The sequence below is a fragment of the Engystomops pustulosus genome, chromosome 8, assembly GCF_040894005.1.
Source record: "Engystomops pustulosus chromosome 8, aEngPut4.maternal, whole genome shotgun sequence".
NCBI classification, from domain to species: domain Eukaryota; kingdom Metazoa; phylum Chordata; class Amphibia; order Anura; family Leptodactylidae; genus Engystomops; species Engystomops pustulosus.
This window is the reverse complement of record NC_092418.1, coordinates 118,418,688-118,440,572: the sequence shown is the minus strand read 5'-3', so window position 1 is coordinate 118,440,572 and position 21,885 is coordinate 118,418,688. Positions and strand designations below refer to the sequence as shown.

The following is a 21,885-nucleotide window of genomic DNA, read 5'->3' as shown; positions in this document are numbered from 1 at the left end:
ATCTGTGTTGTGTCCTCCGCAGGTGCCTGTAGTGTCCTGGTTTGATGACATGAGCGACACGGAGCTGCTGGACCTGATCCCTTTCTTTGAGAAGCTCAGCCGGGTGGATGACGTGTACAGCGTACTAAAGCAGCGCAGGACTGCCAGCTAATGACTGCCAGGGGGCGGGGCTCCTTCACACTGAGCACGCTCACACCTGTGCTGGACTGTGGGAGGACAGGAGCGTGGGCGTGGCTTCTTGTAACGCTGCTGTGGGCTGCGGCACCTCTGAAATGTAACGGCTCCATGATCACAGGAATTTGTGGCTCTAGTTTTTTGCTGATTTTGATACCAAAACCCTTTAAGTATTTCGGACTAATGTTTTTTTCAGAATGGTTTCCATTTTTAAAGTTTCCTTATGACTTAAGAAACCCCCCCCCCCCAAAAAAAAAACTAATGAAGAAAAAGCTTTTTGTTTTTATTTTTAACCAGAAATTTTGAACAATTTTTCAAGTATTTGTCTAAAAATTTCTCTTTCGTCTTTGATTCCCAGAGAAATTTTTGTAGCTCTATTTTTCTTTTTATTTTGGGAGAGGGGAGGGAGGGGGTTTATACTGCTTTAGTTTTTGGGCCTCCAAGGACTTGCAGGCAATGGGGGGGGGTGGGGGGGCACCACGAAAAAGTATTAATGATTCACAGGTTTTGTTTGTTGTGATTGTTTAGGGCGTCCGACCGTTATTCCGCCATTGATAGGAATTGTTGTTTTTCTTGAAATTTTGGATTTTTTTCTGTTTTTGTTTAGTTTTTTTGCGATTTGTATGAGCCTAGAAGGTGGTTGGGGGTCACATGCTGCAGATTACACACTGGGGGGGGGGGAGGGGGTCTCCCTATGTGCCGGTCACAGTTGGGATTGAACTGGTGCCTTCTGGGTACTGTCATACTTTATCTTATTTTATTTTTTTTTTCAAAAAGTTGAATTTGGTGGTAATGTGCGTTTTTGGGGGAAATTCAGTTTTTATGTTATATTTTTGGCCTCCCCAGCCCTCGATATTAGGTCGGCTGGTGGCCATAACTTGAATGTCACACTATACACTATGAACAGTTGGGCAGGTGATCGGGCCGAGGGCTCAGTGGGGTCCACGTGGTCCCTGGTCTTAATTTCACCTGATCATTCATAACAGTTGGGTAATCGTGCAAATTTTTAGCAAATTTTGAGTTGTGTTTTTGGGAATTTTTGAAGATTTTGGGGACCATAGACCCACAGTAGTTTTATCTGAAGGTTCAGAAATTTTTTAGATATCTTGAGAGTTTGCTCTCCTGCGTTGACATGGGCTCAGGGGGGGGGGGGTTTGGGGGGATCGGGGGCTTTGCACAGCTTTGCACATCCCATCACCTTCATGCAGATCAGCTGACAGCCCGCCCTATAGGATGCAATAATGACCCAGGACTCCGCCCCATGCAGCCTCCGCCCTGCATATACAGTGCCTTATGTTATGGGAGGATATCAAGTCCTGCAGATACATAGGAGCCAGAGGAAGGTCCGCAAAAATTTTAAAGTGCACTTGTCTCCACTTTTTTTCTATTCAAGTTTCAAAAAGTTTTTTAGTCTGGTGGGTAATGGGAATTGCTCATTGCGTGTGGGACTATCCGTATGGCTGCCATCTATTTGGAACACGATCTCCAGATTTTTGGGGATTTCACATTTTGACTGCCACTTCTTTGGGCCCGGTGTATACAGAGCGCACCCCTTTTTGCAAAATTTGTGCCTTTCTTGATTTCCAAGCAGAGAATCAGACATTGAACCCTTTGCCTTAAATCTCTCTCCATAATTGTGCCTTATTTTTTGTAAATTTGGAGGCTGTGAATACATAATCAACTCTATAACTCCTCCCCCTCCCTTTCCTGTTCTCTCCTTTAGTAGTCGTAGTCGTAAACTGACCATCATTCACTTCACTTACTGTATTGGAATTGCACATTTATTTTTTTTTTTTGGGCAACTTCACCAGTGAGAAGGAAATCTACCGATAACGTGCAGCGTTCATTGTAACGGAACCTCTGCTGTGTGCATTGTGGCCACCAGGGGGCGGTCAAGCGACAAAAGAAAAACTTTTCTGTATTTGTGTAACTAGTTTATCACTTTATAAATATGTATATCTGTATATATGATTTTAGAGCTATAGCACCACGGACGGGATCGGTTGGAGCTCCGCCTCTGCCGCTTGTGTTTCCTTGTAGACACTATTTCTGAATATAAGGGGCAAGGTTGGCATGGTGCTGCATGGGAACATATCCCCCAGCTTAATCTTCAAGGGCACATTCATGTAAAGGTCCACCCTTGGCAACAAACTTTTTTTAGTGTTTATTTCTAAATAGATAAAGAATTGTTTGGGGACTAATTCCTATATATAATGCTGTGAGTTTTCTGCATTGAGCTGAGTTGTTAGTAGCAGCAGGACTGTGAAATGTAGATTTATATTCCAGGATCTGAGCTTCTCCAAGTGCACTGGGGGCGTGTCCTCACACTGCTTTGCTCTTAGCATTGTACTGGACCACAGCCTCTTCCCTCTGTTGATCGCTGTGTATTAAATCGGGAGCCTCTTAGGGTTTGTATACAAGGCAGAAGGACGGGGCTGTGAAGCAGCTCAGTGCCGAAAAACTCACAGCAGTGTGAGGACATGTTCCCAGTGCACTTGAAGAAACTACAACCCTGGAATATACATATGCATGTGACAGTCCTGCTGCTACTAACAATGTACACAAAGGTCTGATTATCCATCTCTCCAGGGAAGATACATAACACTGGCTGCAGAGAGCACAGAGCACAGCAGTGTGAGGTCTGATTACACATCTCTCCAGGGACAATACATAACACTGGCTGCAGAGAGAACAAAGCACAGCAGTGTGAGGTCTGATTATACATCTCTCCAGGTACAATACATAACACTGGCTGCAGAGAGCACAGAGCACAGCAGTGTGAGGTCTGATTACACATCTCTCCAGGGACAATACATAACACTGGCTGCAGAGAGCACAGAGCACAGCAGTGTGAGGTCTGATCACACATCTCTCCAGGGACAATACATAACACTGGCTGCAGAGAGCACAGAGCACAGCAGTGTGAGGTCTGATTACACATCTCTCCATGGACAATCTATAACACTGGCTGCAGAGAGCACAGAGCACAGCAGTGTGAGGTCTGATTACACATCTCTCCAGGGACAATACATAACACTGGCTGCAGAGAGCACAGAGCACAGCAGTGTGAGGTGTGATTACACATCTCTCCAGGGACAATACATAACACTGGCTGCAGAGAGCACAGAGCACAGCAGTGTGAGGTGTGATTACACATCTCTCCAGGGACAGTACATAACACTGGCTGCAGAGAGCACAGAGCACAGCAGTGTGAGGTGTGATTACACATCTCTCCAGGGAAGATACATAACACTGGCTGCAGAGAGCACAGAGCACAGCAGTGTGAGGTCTGATTACACATCTCTCCAGGGACAATACATAACACTGGCTGCAGAGAGCACAGAGCACAGCAGTGTGAGGTCTGATTACACATCTCTCCAGGGACAATACATAACACTGGCTGCAGAGAGCACAGAGCACAGCAGTGTGAGGACACCCCCCCCCCCAGTAGAAGCTACAGTCCAGATATATAAATCCGCTTTTCACAGTCCAGCAGCTACTAATTTAAGAGAAGACTTTGATTTAGGAGGAGGCACAACTATCAGAGGCCAGGATCCTCTGCATGGGGTGGGGGCTCTGCAGAGCCAATGCCAGGATCCTCTGCATAGGGTGGGGGCTCTGCAGAGCCAATGCCGGGATCCTCTGCATAGGGTGGGGGCTCTGCAGAGCCAATGCCGGGATCCTCTGCATAGGGTGGGGGCTCTGCAGAGCCAATGCCGGGATCCTCTGCATAGGGTGGGGGCTCTGCATGGGGTGGGGGCTCTGCATAGGGTGGGGGCTCTGCAGATCCAATGCCGGGATCCTCTGCATAGGGTGGGGGCTCTGCAGAGCCAAAGCCGGGATCCTCTGCATAGGGTGGGGGCTCTGCAGAGCCAATGCCGGGATCCTCTGCATAGGGTGGGGGCTCTGCAGAGCCAATGCCGGGATCCTCTGCATAGGGTGGGGGCTCTGCATGGGGTGGGGGCTCTGCATAGGGTGGGGGCTCTGCATGGGGTGGGGGCTCTGCATAGGGTGGGGGCTCTGCAGAGCCAATGCCGGGATCCTCTGCATAGGGTGGGGGCTCTGCAGAGCCAAAGCCGGGATCCTCTGCATAGGGTGGGGGCTCTGCAGAGCCAATGCCGGGATCCTCTGCATAGGGTGGGGGCTCTGCAGAGCCAATGCCGGGATCCTCTGCATAGGGTGGGGGCTCCTGCGAGTAATATTGTCTACAGGAAAACACCCAGAGGAGGGGTTGTCCCCCTTAAAGGGGCGGCCGCTTAGCCTGACAGTTATTTTTTTTTATGATATTATATATTTTTATTGTATATCTGTCTTCGGAGAGAACACAGGAGCTAATCCTCATAACATCTGCGGCGGGAGAAGAAAAAGAACATTTTAAGTGCCTTCTTTTTGTGTGTGATTTTAAAATTGTAAAATAATCTTTCAAATGAGAAGAAACGTCAAAACTAAAGAGAAATCCTGAACCCCTCCTGTGTCTGTGTGTTCTTTATTTAATGGTCGGCAGAACAGTTTAATGTCCTATGTTTATATCGTACAGGATAAGAAAGATCATGATATGTGTGTATTTTTATATATATATATATATATATATATAGATAATTTATCATTTTTTTATTTTATTTTTTTACAAAAAGGCTCCACATCTGTCCTTTAGGTGTTTACTAGAGATGAGCGAACACTAAAATGCTCGGGTACTCGTTATTCGAGACGAACTTTTCCCGATGCTCGAGTGCTCGTCTCGAATAACGAGCCCCATTGAAGTCAATGGGAGACTCGAGCATTTTTCAAGGGGACCAAGGCTCTGCACAGGGAAGCTTGGCCAAACACCTGGGAACCTCAGAAAAGGATGGAAACACCACGGAAATGGACAGGAAACAGCAGGGGCAGCATGCATGGATGCCTCTGAGGCTGCTTAATCGCACCATTATGCCAAAATTATGGGCAACAGCATGGCCATGACAGAGTGACCGAATGAGGCTAGATAGCATCTAAAACATCCAATAATTGACCCTGACACTATAGGGGACGGCATGCAGAGGCAGCGGCAGCAGGCTAGAGAGTGTCATGGCGACATACCCTAAATGGACTCAGGCTTCAAACCAATGGGTGGCAGAGAGGAACCAAAGGAGGTGAGCAAGAAGCGCTCAAATAATATCACTACATGATAAAAGTTTCCCAGTATATTTTGTGGATTACACAGCAGGGTGGCGACAAAGTTAACATGGAAGCCATGAAAACAACCCAAAATTCTGCCTGACACAGCTCGTTTGATAAGGGGACCATGTATGGAGGCAGTGAACTAGTAGTAGATTAAAGGTGCTGCAACTATGTTAGTTGGATCTTGTGATGGAGCTGGCGCTCCGCTGCCAGGCGAGCTTTCGCCAATCCAAGCCCCTGTCTCTAGGCTACTCCCCAAACAGCACTTCTAAGAACCTTTTGTATAAGATCAAGTGTAGTAGCGTTCTTATAAGTTTAGGATATGCCGGGTGAGGGGAATGTAAACAGATGCGCAAGAAGCGCTGAAATAATATCCCTAAATGGTAAAAGTTTGCCAGTATATTTTGTGGATAACACAGCAGGGTGGCGACAAAGTTAACAACTTTGATGTGGAATCCATGAAAACAACCCAAATTTCTGCCTGACACACCTCGTTTGGAGGTAGCAATGGAGACAACGTGTGGAGGCTGCTATGGAGACAATTTAATTTGGATAGTGCCTGTATGTGGCAGTCCCAAACATTTTTCAAACCAGAGGAGCAGGTAGGTGGCCCTCCAGTAAAATGGAATAGATTGAGTGCCTGTATGTGGCAGTCCCAAAAATTCTTCAAACCAGAGGAGCAGGTAGGTGGCCCTCCAGTAAAATGGAATAGATTGAGTGCCTGTATGTGGCAGTCCCAAAAATTCTTCAAACCAGAGGAGCAGGTGGCCCTGCAGTAAAATGGAATAGATTGAGTGCCTGTATGTGGCAGTCCCAAAAATGTTTCAAACCAGAGGAGCAGGTAGGTGGCCCTCCAGTAAAATGGAATAGATTGAGTGCCTGTATGTGGCAGTCCCAAAAATTGTTCAAACCAGAGGAGCAGGTAGGTGGCCCTCCAGTAAAATGGAATAGATTGAGTGCCTGTATGTGGCAGTCCCAAAAATTGTTCAAACCAGAGGAGCAGGTAGGTGGCCCTGCAGTAAAATGGAATAGATTGAGTGCCTGTATGTGGCAGTCCCAAAAATGTTTCAAACCAGAGGAGCAGGTAGGTGGCCCTCCAGTAAAATGGAATAGATTGAGTGCCTGTATGTGGCAGTCCCAAAAATTTTTTAAAACAGAGGACCGGGTAGGTGGCCCTCCAGAAAAATGGAATAGATTGAGTGCCTGTATGTGGCACTCACAAAAATTGTTTCAAACAGAGGACCGGGTAGGTGGCCCTCCAGAAAAATTAAATGCATGAAGTACTATAGCAAGAGCCAGTGGGCCCTGTCAAAAAATAGCCATTTTCCTCTGCTTTACTGTACAAAGAGGAGGAGAAGGAGGAAAATGAGGAGGAGGAGGAGGAGTGGATCAATTATTCAGGTTGAGCTTCCTTCACCTGGTGGAGATTGGAAATTCTGAGAAATCCAGCCTTTATTCATTTTAATAAGCGTCAGCCTGTCAGCGCTGTCAGTCGACAGGCGTGTACGCTTATCGGTGATGATGCCACCAGCTGCACTGAAAACCCGCTCGGACAAGACGCTAGCGGCAGGGCAGGCAAGAACCTCCAAGGCGTACAGCGCCAGTTCGTGCCACATGTCCAGCTTTGAAACCCAGTAGTTGTAGGGAGCTGTGTGATCATTTAGGACGATGGTATGGTCAGCTACGTACTCCCTCACCATCTTTCTGTAAAGATCAGCCCTACTCTGCCGAGACTGGGGACAGGTGACAGTGTCTTGCTGGGGTGACATAAAGCTGGCAAAAGCCTTGTAAAGCGTACCCTTGCCAGTGCTGGACAAGCTGCCTGCTCGCCTACTCTCCCTCGCTACTTGTCCCGCAGAACTACGCACTCTGCCGCTAGCGCTGTCAGAAGGGAAATACTGTTTCAGCTTGTGCACCAGGGCCTGCTGGTATTCATGCATTCTCACACTCCTTTCCTCTGCAGGGATGAGAGTGGAAAGATTTTGCTTGTACCGTGGGTCCAGGAGAGTGAACACCCAGTAATCGGTGCTGGAATAAATTCTTTGAACGCGAGGGTCACGGGATAGGCAGCCTAGCATGAAATCTGCCATATGCGCCAGAGTACCAACGCGTAAGAATTCACTCCCCTCACTGGCCTGACTGTCCATTTCCTCCTCCTCCAACTCCTCCAACTCCTCTTCTTCTGCCCATACACGCTGAACAGTGAAGGACTCAACAATGGTCCCCTCTTGTGTCTCGCCAACATTCTCCTCCTCTTCCTCCTCATCCTCCTCCACCTCCACCTCCTCCGATATGCGCTGAGAAACAGACCTGAGGGTGCTTTGGCTATCAACAAGGGAATATTCTTCCCCCGTCTCTTGTGACGAGCGCAAAGCTTCCGACTTCATGCTGATCAGAGAGTTTTTCAACAGGCCAAGCAGCGGGATGGTGAGGCTGATGATGGCGGCATCGCCACTGACCATCTGTGTTGACTCCTCAAAGTTACTCAGCACCTGACAGATATCAGACATCCACGTCCACTCCTCATTGTAGACTTGAGGAAGCTGACTGACCTGACTACCAGTTCTGGTGGAAGTTGACATCTGGCAGTCTACAATCGCTCTGCGCTGCTGGTAAACTCTGGATAACATGGTCAGTGTTGAATTCCACCTCGTGGGCACGTCGCACAACAGTCGGTGAGCGGGCAGTTGGAGGCGGCGCTGCGCTGCCCTGAGAGTGGCAGCATCTGTGCTGGACTTCCTGAAATGCGCACAGATGCGGCGCACCTTCGTGAGCAAATCAGACAGATTGGGGTATGTCTTGAGGAAACGCTGCACTATCAGATTTAACACATGGGCCAGGCATGGCACATGTGTCAGTCTGCCGAGTTGCAGAGCCGCCACCAGGTTACGGCCGTTGTCACACACAACCATTCCCGGCTTGAGGTTCAGCGGTGCCAGCCACAGATCAGTCTGCGCCGTGATGCCCTGTAATAGCTCTTGGGCGGTGTGCCTTTTGTCGCCTAGGCTCAGCAGTTTGAGCACCACCTGCTGTCGCTTAGCGACGGCACTGCTGCTGTGCCTAGAGCTACCGACTGATGGCGCCGTGCCCACGGATGGTAGTTCGGAGGAGGAGGTGGAGGAGGGGTGGGAGGAGGAGGAGGCATAGTAGGCCTGAAACACCTGGACCGAGGTAGGCCCCGCAATCCTCGGCGTCGGCAGTATATGACCAGCCCCAGGGTCAGACTCGGTCCCAGCCTCCACCAAGTTAACCCAATGTGCCGTCAGCGATATATAGTGGCCCTGCCCGGCAGCACTCGTCCACGTGTCCGTGGTCAGGTGGACCTTGTCAGAAACGGCGTTGGTCAGGGCACGGATGATGTTGTCTGACACGTGCTGGTGCAGGGCTGGGACGGCACATCGGGAAAAGTAGTGGCGGCTGGGGACCCAATACCGAGGGGCGGCCGCCGCCATGAGGTTGCGAAAGGCCTCGGTCTCTACTAGCCTATAGGGCAGCATCTCCAGGCTAAGCAATCTGGAGATGTGCACATTAAGGGCTTGGGCGTGCGGGTGGGTTGCACTATATTTGCGTTTCCGCTCCAGCGTCTGGGGTATGGAGAGCTGAACGCTGGTGGATGCTGTGGAGGATCGTGGAGGCGACGATGGGGTTTTTGTGGCAGGGTCCTGGGCAGGGGGCTGACTAGCAGCTGACACAGGGGAAGGAGCAGTGGTGTGCACGGCCGGAGGTGAACGGGCTTGTTGCCACTGAGTGGGGTGCTTAGCATTCATATGCCTGCGCATACTGGTGGTAGTTAAGCTAGTAGTGGTGGAACCCCTGCTGAGCCTGGTTTGGCAAATGTTGCACACCACAGTCCGTCGGTCATCCGGTGTTTCCTTAAAGAACCTCCACACTTCTGAAGATCTAGCCCTCGCCGCAAGAGCCCTCACCACGGGAGCTTCACTAGTTGACAGTGGCGCTGATGCACCAGCTCTGGCCCTGCCTCTCCGTCTGGCCCCACCACTGCCTCTTCCAACCTGTTCAGGTCGAGGACTCTCCTCCGTCTCAGAAGCACTGTGTTCACCCGGCCTCTCAACCCAGCTTGGGTCTGTCACCTCATCATCCTCCGATCCCTCAGTCTGCTCCCCCCTCGGACTTCCTGCCCTGACAACAACTTCCCCACTGTCTGACAACCGTGTCTCCTCATCGTCGGACACCTCTTTACACACTTCCACTACGTCAAGAAGGTCATCATCACCCACAGACTGTGACTGGTGGAAAACCTGGGCATCGGAAAATTGCTCAGCAGCAACCGGACAAGTGGTTTGTGACTGTGGGAAGGGTCCAGAAAACAGTTCCTCAGAGTATGCCGGTTCAAATGGCAAATTTTCCTGGGAGGGGGCAGACTGGGGGGAAGGAGGCTGAGGTGCAGGAGCTGGAGGAGTGGGGATTTCGGTGACATGGGTGGACTGCGTGGAAGACTGACTGGTGGTGGACAAATTGCTCGAAGCATTGTCAGCAATCCACGACATCACCTGTTCGCACTGTTCTGGCCTCAACAGTGCTCTACCACGAGTCCCAGTAACTTCAGACATGAACCTAGGGAGTGTAGCTCTGCGGCGTTCCCCTGCTCCCTCATCAGCAGGTGGTGTCTCACCCCGCCCAGGACCACGGCCTCTGACCCCTGCAGTAGTTGGACGCCCACGTCCCCGCCCTCGTCCTCTACCCCTAGCCCTGGGGTTAAACATTTTTAAAATGAGAGTTATAACTTTTTTTTTTTTTTTTACTTTTTTTTGTTTTTTTTTGTGTTTTTTGTTTTTTTTTGTGTTTTTTGTTTTTTTTTGAGTTTTTAGAACCAAACAATCCTATCCTATTGCTATGGCTATTTTCTAGCCAAGTATCAAAGGAAGCACACTACTATGCCAGATGAGATGACACTGAGTTAGTGCCTAATAGAAATCCAACCCCTACTGAATTTTGCCACTTCGGCCTTTGCTATGGATATGTGCGCCACTAAGCGCAGAACACAGCGGTCGCAAGTCTCACTACAAATTGCTCAGAATTGGCAAGTACATGCACTGCAGAAACTACAGCCACCAGCAGATCAACCAGAAATCAAATATATAGAACGCTACTGTAGGCTTCAAGAAGCTGTTTGTATTCTCCTATGGCTATTTTCTAGCCAAGTATCAAAGGAAGCACACTACTATGCCAGATGAGATGACACTGAGTTATTGCCTAATAGAAATCCAACCCCTACTGAATTTTCCCACTTCAGCCTTTGCTATGGATATGTGCGCCACTAAGCGCAGAACACAACGGTAGCAAGTCCCCCTGCTAATTCCTCACAAAATGGTAATAGATGCAAATTAAAATAAAAAAAGTAGAACGTTATTGTAGCCCTAAGAAGGGCTGTTGGGTTCTTTGAGAATCACTCCTGCCTAACAGTAAGCTAATAGAACACCCTAACGCTTTCCCTGACCAGCAGCAGCTCTCTCCCTAGCGGCATCCAGACACAGAATGATCCGAGCAGCGCGGCCAGCGGCTAGTCTATCCCAGGGTCACCTGATCTGGCCAGCCAACCACTGCTATCGACGTGTAAGGGTACCACGTCATGCTGGGTGGAGTGCAGAGTCTCCTGGCTTGTGATTGGCTCTGTTTCTGGCCGCCAAAAAGCAAAACGGCGGGAGCTGCCATTTTCTCGAGCGGGCGAAGTATTCGTCCGAGTAACGAGCAGTTTCGAGTACCCTAATGCTCGACCGAGCATCAAGCTCGGACGAGCATGTTCGCTCATCTCTAGTGTTTACGTGTGAAATTGCATCTATCTCCTATTCCCTTCAATAGAGCTCCGCTGCAGTACCAGACACGACCTGTGGATGGCAGCAGCACTGTCCCATAAAGGTCCCATCTTCATGTTTGCTACATTGTGTCACAGTAGATGATTCTATGGAAGTTAAATACAATAACCGAAGTTCTGTTTCTTCTGAAACTCAGCCAGATTATTGTTTACCCTACTGCTACATTGTACCATACCCTCAGCTGTGTAGCAGTTCTGAGGTATGGTGAAATCAGAACATTTCATTATTGCAAAATGTGAAGAATCGCTTTAAAGAATTTATGCCAATAACATTGCAGCCACAACCAGGGTGTGGTATTACTGCTCGTCCACAACCAGAGTTAAGGAGATTGAGATGTAGTTCCAGACATAACCTTGGGACAGGTGTGGCGCTGTTTTTGTTAAGCTGGACACCATAGAAGTGCAGCCTCCATAAGATCTCTCTGTGCTGTCATCAATCCCAGGATGTCTCAGCACAGCATCACATGGATAGTTAGACCTGATGCCATCTCTACCTGCTGGGGGTACATAAAACGGGAGAAAGACAAAATAGAGCGCTTCTGTGGACAGTATTACTCACCTTATACTGTTGTGCAAGGAAGCAGAACTTTCAGTAGGTTTATAGTATAGCATCAGTTGCCTCATTAAGATCCATTCTTGTATTGAACTATCCTCTGCAGAAACTCTTTAGTGGCAACATCCAATTCAGAGTATAGCATCAATAACGGTCCCGGCTCCTCGGTTCCATAAGATTCCGGCCCTTATTACTAAAAGATTATAACAATATAAATATATATATATATTTAGCGGAACAAGGCGTTTTGTGTCTGGTCTGAACAAAGGTGGGGGCTGAGAGCAGAGGAGTCTGCTGCACAGACAAGTCATGTGTTGTTTTTTGAAATGCATCCAAACCAAAGCCCAACCCCTGGGACTTCACAGAGGATTCTGTCAGGGTACAAGCTAAGTAATAACACACAATTATATTGTAATGCAAATGCTTAGAGAAAGCAGACAGGCAGATGTGCAGCAGGTGTAATGGGCTCCTGCAACCTGTCTTTAGTGAAAATGAGGTCCCTGCTGACAGGTTCCCCTTTAAAAGTTTTATTGAGAGAATTATCCCCACCTATATATATATTCACATAGGACGACACAATGACCTTGACATTTAGGGAGTTGTGTGTTGTTCTCTAATTATGATCTTAATTGTAGGTGAAAATATTACCCTGGAAACAGCATTTGGAGCAGATATTCTGTAAATCAGTGATACCCTAAGATTGCCACTAGATGGAGCTGCGTTACCTGTCCTCAGGCTGGTGGATAAGGGACAAATCCAAAAACTGCAAAAACCTGATAAACTGTCATCTGATTTCTGGTCATGAAGTGGATGCAAAGAGCGAACTGATTTATAAAGTTGTTATTAAAATTTTACATGTATCTTACGTGTCAGTCACCCAAAGCTGGTCCTAAACACTGTGCGGAATTCTCCAATCCGTGTATAGGGGATGATATTCCGATGCATGGGGGGTAGTGAATGGCACATATTTATCAAAAATAGTGCAAACTGCAGTGGGTGCAGTTCACCTATGCAGTGTGCAGGGGGCGCCAGAGAAAGAAATTGTGGTGCACGTTCTTCATGAATTTAGCGCCCCCTACACTGTAATTTTTTTTGGGAACCTTTAACATAGGGCGTGCAATAAAATTCTGCATGATAAATGTGCGCATAAGTCCCAAAACTCACGTCAGATTATATTGTCTGATGGGAAACCTGAAGCTCCTTCACATTATTGTAAATTTAGTAATGGGGGGGGGGGGGGGGGATCTTGTACATTCTGTAGACTACACCAGGGCCGGATTAAAGGAGGGGCTCCTGGGGCTCTAGCCCCGGAGCCCTCACCACTTTCACTTTTTAAGGGGCCCCCACCAGTTTCCGACAGCGACTCAGGAGACACAGCTGCCATTGCTGGGGGAGTTCACCGATGCACTGTTTTGGTGGCAGCAGGTTGTGATGGGACACCGGTGGCGAGTGTTGACGTCTCGCTGTCAGTGTCCGATCACTACATGCTGCTGCCAAAACAGTGCATCGGCGATCTCCCCCAGCGATGGCAGCTGTGTCTTCAGTGGCTGGCGACTGCCTGAAGAGCGAGGAAGAGCCTGCTGCGTCGTGGGATCACTGGAAGGGAAGGTGAGGTAAGAATGAAGTTTATTATTTTGTGGCCATTTTCTACAGGGGACTGGCGGCTATATACTACAGGGGCTGAGAGGCTATATACTACAGGGGGATGGCAGGCTATATACTACAGGGGGCTGGCAGGCTATATACTACAGGGGGCTGGCAGGCTATATACTACAGGGGGCTGGCAGGCTATATACTACAGGGGGATGGCAGGCTATATAATACAGGGGGCTGGCAGGCTATATACTGCAGGGGGCTGGCAGGCTATATACTACAGGGGCTGGCAGGCTATATACTACAGGGGCTGAGAGGCTATATACTACAGGGGGCTGGCAGGATATATACTACAGGGGGATGGCAGGCTATATACTACAGGGGGCTGGCAGGCTATATACTACAGGGGGCTGGCAGGCTATATACTGCAGGGGGCTGGCAGGCTATATACTACAGGGGCTGGCAGGCTATATACTACAGGGTCTGGCAGGCTATATACTACAGGGGGCTGGCAGGCTATATACTACAGGGGGCTGGCAGGCTGTATACTACAGGGGCTGAGAGGCTATATACTACAGGGGGCTGGCAGGCTGTATACTACAGGGGCTGAGAGGCTATACACTACAGGTGGCTGGCCGGCTATATACTACAGGGGGATGGCAGGCTATCTACTACAGGGGGCTGGCAGGCTATATACTACAGGGGGCTGGCAGGCTATATACTACAGGGGGATGGCAGGCTATATACTACAGGGGGCTGGCAGGCTATATACTACAGGGGGCTGGCAGGCTATATACTGCAGGGGGCTGGCAGGCTATATACTACAGGGGCTGGCAGGCTATACACTACAGGGTCTGGCAGGCTATATACTACAGGGGGCTGGCAGGCTATATACTACAGGGGGCTGGCAGGCTGTATACTACAGGGGCTGAGAGGCTATACACTACAGGGGGCTGGCAGGCTATATACTACAGAGGGCGGGCAGGCTGTATACTACAGGGGCTGAGAGGCTATATACTACAGGGGGCTGGCAGGCTATATACTACAGGGGGATGGCAGGCTATATACTACAGGGGGCTGGCAGGCTATATACTACAGGGGGCTGGCAGGCTATATACTGCAGGGGGCTGGCAGGCTATATACTACAGGGGCTGGCAGGCTATATACTACAGGGGGCTGGCAGGCTATATACTACAGGGGGATGGCAGGCTATATACTACAGGGGGATGGCAGGCTATATACTACAGGGGGCTGGCAGGCTATATACTGCAGGGGGCTGGCAGGCTATATACTGCAGGGGGCTGGCAGGCTATATACTACAGGAGCTGGCAGGCTACATACTACAGGGGACTGGCGGCTATATACTACAGGGGCTGAGAGGCTATATACTACAGGGGGATGGCAGGCTATACACTACAGGGGCTGGCAGGCTATATACTACAGGGGGATGGCAGGCTATATACTACAGGGGCTGAGAGGCTATATACTACAGGGGGATGGCAGGCTATACACTACAGGGGGCTGGCAGGCTATATACTACAGGGGGCTGGCAGGCTATATACTACAGGGGCTGAGAGGCTATATACTACAGGGGGATGGCAGGCTATACACTACAGGGGGCTGGCAGGCTATATACTACAGGGGGATGGCAGGCTATATACTACAGGGGGCTGGCAGGCTATATACTACAGGGGGCTGGCAGGCTATATACTGCAGGGGGCTGGCAGGCTATATACTACAGGGGCTGGCAGGCTATATACTACAGGGGGCTGGCAGGCTATATACTACAGGGGCTGGCAGGCTATATACTACAGGGGGATGGCAGGCTATATACTACAGGGGGCTGGCAGGCTACATCCTACATGGGGCTGGCAGGCTGTATACTTCAGGGGGCTGGCTATATACTTCCAAAAACACTGTTGGAAGGGCCCCCACCAGTTTGCACCCAGGGACCCCCACCACCCTTAATCCGGCCCTGGACTGCACTCACCATAGTTAAAAGACATCTACCACCAGGATGCAAGACTGCATGCAAATGAGCCTCAGGGGCTCCATTAGCACCTATGGAGCCTGGAGCCCCTCAGGCTCATTTGCATACAGTCCTTCATTCTGGTGGTAGATGTCTTTTAAGATGGAAGAAGACTTTGCTGCCCTGTATTGGGCTCTTGGGGGTCTGTGCCCAATCCTTACCCTGAAAACGAGGACTGAGAAAAGAATTGATGTAAAAAGTAAATATTTCCTTTTACAGTAAAGAATCCTTTCAGCAGCTGTGGACTGATGCAATATCCGTGACCTGCAGGGGGCGCTCATCAATATCTATACCAGTGTATACAAACCATAGGGGTCCTGTAGGATATCGGCAGCCTCAGCAGAATACGTGGAGTGACAGTTTCCGTGGCCGCTGACCCCGTGGGATCTCTCCCTGCTGGCAGCTCATTACCCCGCGTTCTGAGGAGATCTTTGTGTCTGGTCCCATTCATTGTTCTTCTTTCCCTCATTAGAGCTGATGCAATGTGCTGCTCGCTGGGGCAGAACTGATGTGGGCTCAAAAGGTTCTGATCATTAGGGCGGAGGATGAGCTGCGACATTCACATCAGAGCCGCCGACTGATCGAGGATGAGCACGAGAAGGACAAGGTGAGAATCTGGAGATATCTGGGATTCATGTATATAATAGATTAATAATATATAATAACTAGGACCATGTCATATCAGACTACTGTATATAACAGCAGGGAATACTATATATAATACACTACTGTATGTAATAACTAGAACCATGTCATATCAGACTACTGTATATAACAGCAGGGAATACTATATATAAGACACTACTGTATGTAATAACTAGAACCATGTCATATCAGACTACTGTATATAACAGCAGGGAATAATATATATAGGACACTACTGTATATAATAACAAGAACCATGTCATATCAGACTACTGTATATACCAGCAGGGAATACTATATATAATACACTACTGTATGTAATAACTAGAACCATGTCATATAGCAGACTACTGTATATAACAGCAGGGAATACTATATATAAGACAATACTGTATGTAATAACTAGAACCATGTCATATAGCAGACTACTGTATATAACAGCAGTGAATACTATATATAATACACTACTGTATATAATAACTAGAACCATGTCATATAGCAGACTACTGTATATAACAGCAGGGAATACTATATATAAGACACTACTGTATATAATAACTAGAACCATGTCATATAACAGACTACTGTATATAACAGCAGGGAATACTATATATAATACACTACTGTATATAATAACTAGAACCATGTCATATCAGACTACTGTATATAACAGCAGGGAATACTATATATAATACACTACTGTATGTAATAACTAGAACCATGTCATATCAGACTACTGTATATAACAGCAGGGAATACTATATATAATACACTACTGTATGTAATAACTAGAACCATGTCATATAGCAGACTACTGTATATAACAGCAGGGAATACTATATATTATACACTACTGTATGTAATAACTAGAACCATGTCATATAGCAGACTACTGTATATAACAGCAGGGAATACTATATATAATACACTACTGTATGTAATAACTAGAACCATGTCATATAGCAGACTACTGTAAATAACAGCAGGGAATACTATATATAATACACTACTGTATGTAATAACTAGAACCATGTCATATAGCAGACTACTGTATATAACAGCAGGGAATACTATATATAAGACACTACTGTATATAATAACTAGAACCATGTCATATAGCAGACTACTGTATATAACAGCAGGGAATACTATATATAATACACTACTGTATGTAATAACTAGAACCATGTCATATAGCAGACTACTGTATATAACAGCAGGGAATACTATATATAATACACTACTGTATGTAATAACTAGAACCATGTCATATAGCAGACTACTGTATATAACAGCAGGGAATACTATATATAATACACTACTGTATGTAATAACTAGAACCATGTCATATAGCAGACTACTGTATATAACAGCAGGGAATACTATATATAAGACACTACTGTATATAATAACTAGAACCATGTCATATAACAGACTACTGTATATAACAGCAGGGAATACTATATATAAGACACTACTGTATATAATAACTAGAACCATGTCATATAGCAGACTACTGTATATAACAGCAGGGAATACTATATATAATACACTACTGTATGTAATAACTAGAACCATGTCATATAGCAGACTACTGTATACAACAGCAGGGAATACTATATATAATACACTACTGTATGTAATAACTAGAACCATGTCATATAGCAGACTACTGTATATAACAGCAGTGAATACTATATATAATACGCTACTGTATATAATAACTAGAACCATGTTATATAGCAGACTACTGTATATAACAGCAGGGAATACTATATATAAGACACTACTGTATGTAATAACTAGAACCATGTCATATAGCAGACTACTGTATATAACAGCAGGGAATACTATATATAAGACAATACTGTATGTAATAACTAGAACCATGTCATATAGCAGACTACTGTATATAACAGCAGTGAATACTATATATAATACACTACTGTATATAATAACTAGAACCATGTCATATAGCAGACTACTGTATATGACAGCAGTGAATACTATATATAATACACTACTGTATATAATAACTAGAACCATGTCATATCAGACTACTGTATATAACAGCAGGGAATACTATATATAATACACTACTGTATGTAATAACTAGAACCATGTCATATCAGACTACTGTATATAACAGCAGGGAATACTATATATAATACACTACTGTATGTAATAACTAGAACCATGTCATATAGCAGACTACTGTATATAACAGCAGGGAATACTATATATTATACACTACTGTATGTAATAACTAGAACCATGTCATATAGCAGACTACTGTATATAACAGCAGGGAATACTATATATAATACACTACTGTATGTAATAACTAGAACCATGTCATATAGCAGACTACTGTATATAACAGCAGGGAATACTATATATAAGACACTACTGTATGTAATAACTAGAACCATGTCATATAGCAGACTACTGTATATAACAGCAGTGAATACTATATATAATACACTACTGTATGTAATAACTAGAACCATGTCATATAGCAGACTACTGTATATAACAGCAGGGAATACTATATATAAGACACTACTGTATGTAATAACTAGAACCATTGCATATCACAGGATACTATATATAATTACAAAGGCTACAACATGTCACAGACTACTGTACATAACAATACTATATATAAGACACTACTGTATGTAATAACTGGGCCCATAGCATATTATTACAGACTACTGTATATAACAGCAAAGACTAGTACTATATTATTACTAGGACTACTGTACATCATTACTAGGACCTGTGCATATTACAGGAATATGGTATATAATGCATGGAGTATTGCATATTACAGACTATTAGTAACAGTAAGGACTGGTGTTTATAACATAAACTTATGTGTAGTATATTACAAGGACTGATGCCTATAAGAGGCTGCTGCATGTATGTATGTATGTATGTATGTATGTATTAATGCATATGTACTGGATGGTGACCCAATGGGATATAAGGGTCACTGCTTCTGTTATCAGGTGAATGAATGACATGGAAAGGTAAGGACCCCCCCCACCCCCTCCACACTCAGACAATAACCATAATAACATGTCCTATGGATAATGTATGGAAAGGAGTTCCCATAGAGAAGGGGAGTTGGTCCCGGTCCTCATGTACAATGTCAGGTTCTGCAGATTCAAGTTATACTTTATGATTCAGTTTTTCAATATTGGTGAATATATCTGCTTGCTGTCAGTGAATGGGAATTGTTACAATTGTATCCAATCTACACAACCCATTGTGAGTTCCACACATTATTAGCGCACATCTCATCCCTGATTTGTTCCAATGCGTCATTCCGGATACATTGTTGTAGAGTGTAGATCCAGGGATCTGTGCAGGGCCGGCGCTAGCACTGGGTATACCTGGGCAAGTGTCCCGGGGCCCAGAGCTGCTGGGGGGGCACATAAGGCTGTATGTAAGGAATCCATGGGGTATGAGGGGGCCTTATATAAAATACCCATGAGGGGGCTGTTTGGGATGATAAACTGAGTTATATTAAATGGAACAGGAGACTGAATTTTTAATGCTGCCATGTAAGTTCACTGCAAAGGGGCCTCTGAGGGTCTGTCGCCAAGGGGCCTACTGTAACCTGGAGCCGACCCTGGATCTGCTTCATTGCCAGCAGGAGGTGGGAAAAAGCTTTTTCCATGGAGATTTGTTCCTCTGCCATTAATGGGGGTTATGGGTATAAAACTGTTGCACTAGATGCCGGTGGGAAATCCCTTTTATACGACGTTCTCTGGTTGTGGTTTTGCAACTATGTTTAAAATGAATCTGCAGCAGAAATCCAGGGATGACCCTCGTATACTGCTGCGGATGTAAGGAAGGGCTGTGCCATTATAGACACTTATACGTTATCCGCAGAATAGGGTCTCATTGCAGGAGTTTGACTACTAGGACCCCCCGGAAATGGGGCTCAGATCTCTGTTACAATGTATCACTCACAAAGTCTAAACCGGAAGCAAATGTAACAAACACGACCCCGGTAATAAGGGTGGACCCCGGTAATAAGGGTGGACCCCTGTAATAATGGTGGACCCCTGTAATAAGGGTGGACCCCGGTAATAAGGGTGGACCCCTGTAATAAGGGTGGACCCCTGTAATAATGGTGGACCCCTGTAATAAGGGTGGACCCCGGTAATAAGGGTGGACCCCTGAAATAAGGGTGGACCCCTGTAATAAGGGTGGACCCCGGTAATAAGGGTGGACCCCGGTAATAAGGGTGGACCCCTGTAATAATGGTGGACCCCTGTAATAAGGGTGGACCCCTGTAATAATGGTGGACCCCTGTAATAAGGGTGGACCCCTGTAATAATGGTGGACCCCTGTAATAAGGGTGGACCCCTGTAATAATGGTGGACCCCGGTAATAAGGGTGGACCCCTGTAATAAGGGTGGACCCCGGTAATAAGGGTGGACCCCGGTTATAAGGGTGGACCCCTGTAATAATGGTGGACCCCTGTAATAAGGGTGGACCCCGGTAATAAGGGTGGACCCCTGTAATAAGGGTGGACCCCTGTAATAAGGGTGGACCCCTGTAATAAGGGGGTGCTGTGCGCTGTGGTTGTATAACCGCACAGAGAAGATCCCTGATGGCCGCGACTGTCGCCCTATCTGCAGATTTCCAAGTCCATAGGTTAGTGAGTAAATGGCAGAAGTGACAGATAAGAGGCTCATAAATCGCCCGGGTGATAGGACGCAGCGGGGTTAATATTTGGCCACACATCGCTCTACCCCTCCTTTATGGCTCCGAGCCCATGTACGGGCGTCACTGTTCCCCTAATGCCCCATCACTGTCACATTCCACCCCCGACACTTTTTTGTGGGTCCTTTCCCTTAACATCTTGTTCATAGATTTCTGTCCCGGCTGTAATGGAAATCATCTCCCCGAGCAGAGCTGCAGTGTACAGCATGGGGGAGAGAACAGCACTAAGGGTTATAGTCCTGGCTACTGACCACCCCCACTATTAGATTGTATGTCCACTACAGTTCCATTGGGGGCGGCACTCAGCTTTCCCAGAGTCCTGATGGGCACCTGTACCCCGATCTCGGCGTTTCCTTATTGTCACATATCTCCATCCTATATCATGTGAGATAGTGGAATAGTTCAGTTAGATGAGTTCACAGTCCGAGGTTCCTCTAATGGTTTACCAGACGCCCGCACAATCCAAAGTCACTGACACCTCTGTAATGATGGGTGTGAGCGAATCCGAGGAATCCGAGGAATTCTCTGCCATAAGGATTTCTATATTTTATAGGATTTTTCCTGGTGTTACACTGGTCTCATTGCTGGTTATGCCCATCCAACCCTAACTACCCCCTGGCACCTACGCCAGTAACCAAAACTACCCCCTGGCAACTCCACCAGCAACTGTAACTACCCCCTGGCAACTCTGCCAGCAACCATAACTACCCCCTGGCCCCTCCACCAGCAACTGCAACTACCCCCTGGCCCCTCCACCTCCAACCCCAACTATCCCCCTGGCACCTCCACCAGCAGCCGTAACTACTCCCTGGCACTTCCATTACCAACCCTAACTACCCCCTGGCACCTACGCCAGTAACCAAAACTACCGGTACCCCCTGGCAACTCCACCAGCAACTGTAACTACCCCCTGGCAACTCTGCCAGCAACCATAACTACCCCCTGGCCCCTCCACCAGCAACTGTAACTACCCCCTGGCAACTCTGCCAGCAACCATAACTACCCCCTGGCACCTCCACCAGCAACTATTACAACCCCCTGGCACCTCCGCCAGCAACCATAACTACCCCCTGGAACCTCCACCAGCAACCGTAACTACTCGCTGGCACTTCCATTACCAATCCTAACTACCCCCTGGCACCTCTGCCAGCAACCGTA

General features: G+C 47.1%; 3 protein-coding genes across 3 annotated transcripts in view; 2 read left to right on the top strand and 1 right to left on the bottom strand.

Annotated features, from left to right (window-relative positions):
• Positions 1-1,311, top strand: part of CTDSP1 (CTD small phosphatase 1) — a 28,975-nt gene extending 27,664 nt beyond the window's left edge. Inside the window, exon 7 of the mRNA XM_072122393.1 lies at positions 23-1,311. Coding sequence (XP_071978494.1) covers positions 23-151 — 129 coding nt within the window. The 3' untranslated portion in view covers positions 152-1,311. The remainder of the gene's footprint in view (positions 1-22) is intronic.
• Positions 1-21,885, bottom strand: part of LOC140075952 (uncharacterized) — a 364,396-nt gene that overhangs the window by 189,754 nt on the left and 152,757 nt on the right. The gene's annotated exons all lie outside the window — the stretch shown is intronic.
• Positions 15,814-21,885, top strand: part of VIL1 (villin 1) — a 79,555-nt gene continuing 73,483 nt past the window's right edge. Inside the window, exon 1 of the mRNA XM_072122391.1 lies at positions 15,814-15,946. The gene's annotated coding sequence lies outside the window, so the exon portion shown is untranslated. The remainder of the gene's footprint in view (positions 15,947-21,885) is intronic.